The sequence below is a fragment of the Orcinus orca genome, chromosome 15 (genome assembly GCF_937001465.1).
Source record: "Orcinus orca chromosome 15, mOrcOrc1.1, whole genome shotgun sequence".
Classification (NCBI taxonomy): domain Eukaryota; kingdom Metazoa; phylum Chordata; class Mammalia; order Artiodactyla; family Delphinidae; genus Orcinus; species Orcinus orca.
In genome coordinates, this window is record NC_064573.1 from 42,956,701 (window position 1) to 42,964,782 (window position 8,082).

The 8,082-nt window shown below is 37.1% G+C and overlaps 1 protein-coding gene across 7 annotated transcripts in view; it reads left to right on the top strand.

The window, feature by feature from the left end:
- Positions 1-7,473, top strand: part of TRAPPC8 (trafficking protein particle complex subunit 8) — a 91,216-nt gene extending 83,743 nt beyond the window's left edge. For all 7 annotated transcript variants that reach the window (XM_004273717.2, XM_033435238.2, XM_033435236.2 and 4 more), the window contains 2 exons: positions 5,375-5,464; positions 6,430-7,473. In XM_004273717.2, the coding sequence (XP_004273765.1) occupies positions 5,375-5,464; positions 6,430-6,664 (325 nt within the window). In that variant the 3' untranslated portion in view covers positions 6,665-7,473. The remainder of the gene's footprint in view (positions 1-5,374; positions 5,465-6,429) is intronic.
- Positions 7,474-8,082: the final 609 nt, after the last annotated feature.

Here is an 8,082-nt window from a genome sequence, read left to right on the forward strand (position 1 = left end):
AGAGGTAGGGATGGGGTGGGATAGAACAAAAGAGAATGGTGACCTATAGAACAGTGGTGTTTGAGAGATGAGCTAAGGAAAAAGTCCACGAAGAAGACTGATTGGGAAGTAGCAATCAAACAATTAGGAAGAAAAGACCAATGAGGAGAAAGTGGCATCACAGTGGCGGAGTGAGAACAGTTCAAGGAGGGAGAGCAGTTAACAGTTTTAAATGCTGCAGAAAAGTCATTCATTGGCTCTGACAGTAAAGAAATTGCTCATGCTTTTGAGAAGAATGTTATTATATAGTGGGGGTGGAAGCATGATATAGTAGGTTGAGGAGAAATGGGAGGAAGTAAGTAAAGATACTCGTGTAGACCACCCTTTCAAGAAGCTGGGCTATGAACGGGGATCAGGGAATAGCCATGCAATATTATTGTTTTACTAGGTAAGATATGGATGTATTTATGATCTTGAAGGAAATGATGGGATACAGGAAGGGCAACAGAATCCTTAATAGATGGAAAGATACACCAAAGAGTGGCAGGATTAGCTTTGGACTGAAGAACGGACCTCCTTACTATGGAAACGGGGAAAGATGAAAGTAGGGAGAAATTTTAACAAGTTTACACATTATTGGAGTGCCTTCACTTTTCGGAAGTTTATAGAAGCATGGTTAAGTACTCAAAGTAATCTAGGAAATAAGAGAATAAAGGGTAGAGAATTTTTAAAAGTGAAATTTGAGAACAGCTACTGAGAGGAATGAGGAGCTGGCCAAGGACACACAGAAGGAGTGCTGGGCAAAATTAAGATGTTGACTTAGCATCGGAAATATTTAAAAAGTAGCTTAAATGGTGCTAACCATTTTTAAACCCTTTTATCGTGAGATATAACACACAGAAAAGTGCTCAAAAATGAAAACTTGTGGCCATAGTGATTATTTTTCACAAAAGTAATACCCAAATAATCACATCTAGGGAAGAAATTAGAATATTGCTAGCAATCTCAGAAGCCCCCTGTGTACTCCCTTCCAGTCACTCCCCTGTCCATCCCCAGTATTAACAGTCATTTCTTTGCTCCTCTTTATAATTTTCCAACCAAGTGTTACATATCTGTATTTTGATTGTCATGGTTTTTAAAAATATATATAATTAATTATTTATTGGCTGCATTGGGTCTTCGTTGCTCTGCGTGGGCTTTCTCTAGTTGCGGCGAGCAAGGGCTACTCTCCATTGCGGTGCGCGGGCTTCTCATTGTGGTGGCTTCTCTTGTTGTGGAGTACGGGCTCTAGGCCTGTGGGCTTCAGTAGTTGTGGGTCGCGGGCTCTAGAGGGCAGGCTTGGTAGTTGTGGCGCATGGGCTTAGTTGCTCCATGGCATGTTGGATCTTCCTGGACCAGGGCTCGAACCCGTGTCGCCCGCATTGGCAGGTGGATTCTCAACCACTGCACCACCAGGGAAGTCCTGTGGGTTTTTTTGAACTTTATTTATGAATGGAATTATACAGAGTATATTCTTGTTACGTCCAGTTTCTTTCACTTAATATTATGTTATTCATCAGCCATTGACGAAGCTGTGGAATTTTCATCGCCAAATGAATATGTTTGAACATATTAGAATTAGTTTATCTACTCTATTGTTGATGAACTTTTGGATTATTTTCAAATTTCAACTTTATGCTCTTGAATATTCTTGTATATATCTCCTGGTGCATGTGTGTTTGCTCCCCTCTTTTTTTCCCACATTTATCTAGGAATTTTTTCAAAGTAGTTTTACTAATTCGTATATCGCACTAGTAGTGTTTGGGAGTTCCCTCTGCTCATAACCTTCAGCAACACTTTCTGTTGTCACACTTTTAAATATTTTAGCCATTTAAGTTATTTTTAAATACTTTTGGTCTTAAATCTTTGTCTAGGTCTTAATTGCTCAGTAGTCATTCTGTATGCCTTTGACTGACAGAGGCACACTGGGGTCACTTGGGGAAATTTAAGAAATACAGATGCTTTGGTCCTACTCGCAGAGATTCTGATTCGATTGGCTGAAGGTTGGGGGCTGGACATCTAGATTACCTAAAGTTCTCCAGGTGATTCTAATGTACAGCCAAAGCTGAGAAAAAATTTCTTGTTTTATCCCTAGTGAACCTATCTTCCCACTCTTCCATAGACAGTTTTGATTCCATAATGTTTCATTTTAACCCACCGTTCTACTTTGTCCCTGTTTATCAAACCTGTCCTGCTTCACGTACTTCCTGAATATCTTAGATGCCATGGTGCTGCTTAGTGGTTGAAACCCTGGCTATGCCTTAGAGGCTGGGATATGTAGGACTTCTCCATGTGCTTCTATTAGGGTAAAAAGCATCATAGACTCTAGGCAGTTCAGGGAAGTGTGTGAAACAGGACAGTTTTGATCAAACTAAAAGGAGAGCAGTGGGCTAAAATAAAGCATCATAGAATCAAAACTGTGCACGGAAGTATGTGAAAACAAGGCAGATTTGAGAAGGATAAGATATGGCAGTTTCTTCCAACTTTGGCTCCACATTAGAATCACCTGAAGAATTTTTGAAAATCCTGATACTTAGGCCAGTTAAATCACAATCTCTGGGAGTAGGACCTATGTGTCTATATATTTTAAATAAATCCTCAGATGATACCAGAGTGAATCTGTATCAGTTTCTATTGCTAAATAATGCTTCGTAAGAACCCACTACAGAATTCAGTAGTTTACAAGGCATTTATTCCCACGCTCATGGGTCTGCAGGCCAATGACAGTTTGGCTGAAGCTCTGCTTCAGGCTGTGGGTTGGTTGGGTTCATGTTTGTGCCACATACATTTGGGGTCAGTCCAAATGGGCAGCAGCCAGCTGGGTTATGTTCTTCTCATGGCATATCTCTGGAGTACAAAAAGTGAGCCACATTGCAGTAGCACGTTTAAGGCTTCTGTTTGCATCAGAGTCATTAATCTTCCATTGCCAAATAGCCTCTCCTTCACAATCAACAAGGATGCTCCACCGTTGCACAGTGGGAGGTGAGGGGAATGAATAACTGCTAAACAATAATTACCATTATTATCACAGTAACCAGGATTGCGAATCAGTGAAGTAGAGGGTCAAGTGATTGGGCATCCTTGTGAAACTAAAGATCAGAAGTGTAATTGAGTGAGAGAGCTGGAGATAGTGGTCAGAGAGTGGAGAATCTCAGTAGTATTTCAGAGGCAGTTATTTTAGGTGACTAAAACAAATTCACAGTATGGTCATGGAAGTTAGATGGCTGAGTTTTGAATAGTATTGGTGGTCATGGAGGTGACAGATCAAGGGTTTGAGAAGGAGTTGAGTGAGTTGTCTACCTTGACAGTAAAGTTCTCCAAAAAGATGACAAAATTCAGGATTGAAAAGAAGAAAGCAAACTCATCCAGAAGCTTTTAATAAATGAAGCCAGTAAGATGATATGGAAGAAAAATCTTGAGCAATGTTTCCTGTCTAGATGGTAGGCCTCTGCTTGACAGATATACTAGATGAATTTGGGGTGGGGGGAAGAGGGTGAAGCAGATATTTCAAAAGACTCATCCCATCCCCCTCCCCCAAAGAATCTCTGCTGTACTGAGTTACTGTCACTGGTATTAGTTTGTCAGTATGGGGACAGAAAAAAAAGAATAAAAACCTTGGAGTAGTTTATGACCAAAAAAATGAGGTGTTTTTATAGGAGAGGTAGGAGGAAGAACTCAAGAAGTGGTATTAACTATATTAATGAGACATTCTGGCTAGAGATATGGAAGATATTGGAAGAAGAACAGCATGTGTTACTGAGAGGACTGCAGAGGAAGCTGTGTACTCAGCCAAATTTCAGTTAAAGTAAGATGTAGACATATAAAGAGAGGAGACTGAGGATCTAGAGGAGTGTTGTTCATGATATAGAAATGTGGGAGGGATGGGACAGGGAAGAGGTTTGGTCATAGCAGTGGAACACAGGGCAGCAGAGGAATGAGAATATGAGAAACAGCAGGTGACCAGAGATAACAAAGATATGAATCAAATAAATTGACAGGAATTTGTGAAGAATAGTAGAAAATTGGGAATGGGGGCTAGTGAGGCAGTAGCCCCCATTCCCACTTATTAACACTTAGTATGATGCCTAAGGTTTGCTGGGGAGATGGGGGTGCTATTCACTGAAGCAGTGAATGGAGGAAGAAGAGGAATGAAGGTAATGATTTTGGGGCTAAGAAACATCCAGATGTTCTGATTTCTTCTTTTACTAGAAGCATTTAGATAAAGCATGGAGAATTTGAGGCCCAAATGGTAACAGAATAGCAAAGTTTCTGAGGTTTTGCTTTGGGTTACAAATTATGCGATTGGAATTTAACTTAATGGGGTGCTCTAGACTGGAAACCTATTCGGTAGTCTTTGCTGTCCTCTTTTCCTTGTTAGAAGTTTGTGGAGGAGGTAAGGGCATAGCACCGGTACAATCTAAGAATAAGTCTTTGAAATTATCTTAGTTTTTGTTTAGGGAAATCTGTTATTTGCAGTATGGTTCAGAAAGTATTTCTTAGTAAGAGGATATAAAATTTCTGAAAGCATAAAATATATTATCTGAGCAGAATTTTAAAGTTAATTTTGTGGGAGCTTATAGAATTACTTTTTTCTTTTTTACTATCCCTTTGTTCTTTGTGTTAATAGAGTAAACTATTTTCAATAATAGTATGTAACCATTTGTGCATAGATACGTTCATTTATTATGTTCTTGATTTTAAATCTGCACCAGTCTGTTCATTAGGTCCTCTTCTATCACTCCATGTCCTTTCTCCTATGCTTTAGTGATTTACTAATTATAAAGTGAGATCAGAAATTAGGTTAACTGAGCAAATGTGTCTACTTGAAAGGGCTCTCCTCATAACTTGCTGTACAGAAATAATTATCATATTCTCCCGAACGTGATGGCTTTTATGCAAATTTGATAGAAGAGCAAATGTCAGTTCTCAAAATTAAGTAACTTTCACGAAGCATAGAGAACAGGATTAGTTGTTGGCATTTTCATGATTTTTTATCTCCATTGATCTTTCTTAGTTGCGATTATTCTGTTTTGCATTTTGGGAAATAACCACCTAGAAACATTTTGGTTATTTTTTCAGATTAGCTTTAATAAATATAAATAAAATGGTTTTGTAGATGTATATATTCTGGTATTTAGTATTCAGGCATTGTATTAATATGTTTTACTTCTTGTTTATGCAAATAATTTGGCTTGAGTGATTTTAGAATTCAGTTTTTTTCCTTAACTGAATCTAATTGTTTTTGAGGAGCTTATGCTATTAGGTACTCTTAAGTTTTATTTTCAAGAAAGTGGGTTTTTTTTGTTGTTGTTTTTTAATATCCCGCTAACCTTTTTTATTTATTTTTTTTCCACAGCCTTTGTTTAGTACCAGTGACTCTTTTACTTTCCAATTGTTCAAAGGCCGACGTCGATGTAATAGTTGATCTTAGGCATAAAACAACAAGGTAAAGATTTATTCAGGGCAAGTTTATTTTGCAGTTAAAGATTGATTTGAAAGCAATTTAATATTTTGAAATTATACAAATAATTACCTAACATAGAGAAAGTTTACTCAGGCATGCCTTTATTTTTTTGTTTAGTATTAAGAAGTGTTAGAGAAGACTTAACGAAGATTGTCTTAGAATTTCAATAGTGGCAAATGGAAAGCAATTTCCAAAAGCAGCAAATTATTTTGACCAGAGACAACAATTTTTATAAAAGTTTGTTGGTGATAAAGAACTCTAAAATAGAAAATCAGCAAGTTCAGAATAGAAGTTTTTTTTGTCTTGTTTTCTGATTTATAAAATAATGCTTAACAACAACAACAACAACGAAAATGCTGGTCCATACTGGCACTCCAAGATCTAGATGCTTTTCAGAATTCAGAAATTTTGGGGTTTTTAGAAAAGCAGTGTGAAGCGTATACTGATTATTATTGTATAACACTCCAAACAGGATCTGGGTTAGCTGTGTGAAATCCAAACATTTTGTGTATGATTATGTGTATCATAAATTAATTTGCTAATGCCTTATTGGTAGACCCTTGGTTGCTTTCCATTTTTCAGTATTATAAACAATTTCAATATTATAAGCATTCTTATATGCACATTTATTTTTATGTATGGATAACCAAGTGGTTAAAAGCTCAGGTTTGAAATCAGTTTCCATTATTTACTAGCTGCTGTTGCGAGTGTTAAGTGAGATAATTCATTCTTAACATTGTGCCTGGAACATAGTAAGTGTTAATAAATTTTAGCTATTATAGAAATTGTAATGTTAGCTATTGCCGTTATTGTTATTAATACAGTTGGTGTCATAAAATAATTTCTAGAAATAGAATTGCTAGATGAAAGGGATGTGTTATTGGGACTTTGGGAAAAAATTTATGAAGAAAAAAATTCTCCAACTTACTACTTGCCTCCTCCCTTAGCCCAGAAGCATTGGAAATCCATGGATCATTTACATGGCTTGGACAAACACAATATAAACTTCATCTTAAAAGCCAGGAGCTTCACAGTTTGCAGCTGAAAGCATGCTTTGTCCATACAGGTGTTTATAACCTTGGAACTCCTAGGGTATTTGCCAAGTTATCGGACCAAGTTACAGTGTTTGAAACAAGTCAGCAGAGCTCCATGCCTGCCCTGATCATCATCAATAATGTGTGATAACTTACAAATTTGTACTGAAATCCACAGGAATCAGTTTTATTTTACTGAATGGTTTTTACAGCAGTATTTGAAATACCTAACTTGTTTGGGAGGTTGGTGTTAGATCATTGTAAAATACTTTTGATTTGTCAATTTGTTGATGATGCAAAGCACGTTGGACTGAGAGTACTTAAATTCTTTTTTTGTATTTCTTTAACCCCTGGTAATAATTTACATGCTCATAATACAGAATTTCAGCATATCCATGCACCTTATTAAGCCCCACTTAAAACCAGTGTCTAAGTCTGCTGTTACAACTTATCAATGGTATATGAACATTAGGAGATGATTTTGAGGAAGAAAAGGCCTTGTTGGCAATATTCCTGTTAAGCCATTAGTCTATAAATTCCAGCTTTACTGTGAAGTTCTATAGAGTGTTAAATACAGACTTTGCTGTCTTGCTTCACACAGTTCTCTAAAATCAGTTTTGAACGTTGGTTATAGGGTCTTCATACTTCAGTATCTGGTTGTTCCTATGGCTTATACATAACTTTGTAAAAAGAAGAACTTTTTTTTCTGATGCTTTGATTATAGTTTTGGAAAGAGTTTGACTCCCCCCCATTCATCTCAGCATACAGTGCACTATTTCACAATATGAGATTTTTGTCATTTAAATTATCATATTCTTTATTATGTAACTTTAACAATTGAGATGATCTGTTTAAAATATAAATCTACTCAAGTTAATTAAAAATCAGCTTTTCAAAAATGTATTATATTTATAACAAATGTACTGTAAATAGAATAAAGACATGCTATTCACTGTATAGATTTATTAGATGCCTTTTTTAAAAAATTCTGAGAACTTAACATATTATTGAAAATGAATGTCATCCAAGACTTCCCTGGTGGTCCAGTGGCTGGGGCTCCGTGCACCCAGCACAGGGGGCCTGGGTTCGATCCCAGGTCAGAAGCTGAATCTCACGTGCGACAACTAGGAGTTCACCTGCCGCAACTAAAGTTCCTGCATGCTGCAACTAGAAGGTCCCGCGTGCCGCAGCTGGGGATCCCACACACTGCAGCTAAGGATCCCGCACGTCACAACTAGGACCCAATGCAGTCGAATAAATAGATGGGTAGGTGGATATTTTAAAAAAAAAGAATGCCAACCATATTATTATAGCAGGTGCCAGATCAATTTCCTGAGAAAGCGTTATCTTTGTTTCTAGAAGTGAATGACAATCTTTGTTCCTATAGTCCTTGGTGGCCGTGTTATACATGAACAAATGAATTTTGTCTTTAAATGTTTCATGTCTGATACCCAGTTACAATTTTGGATAACCTTTTTATATCCTGGGAGAAAGGAAGATCTATGCTTATTGACCCTACTGTAAATAACCACATTGCAGACTCTTATGCTGGTTATGGCAGACTAG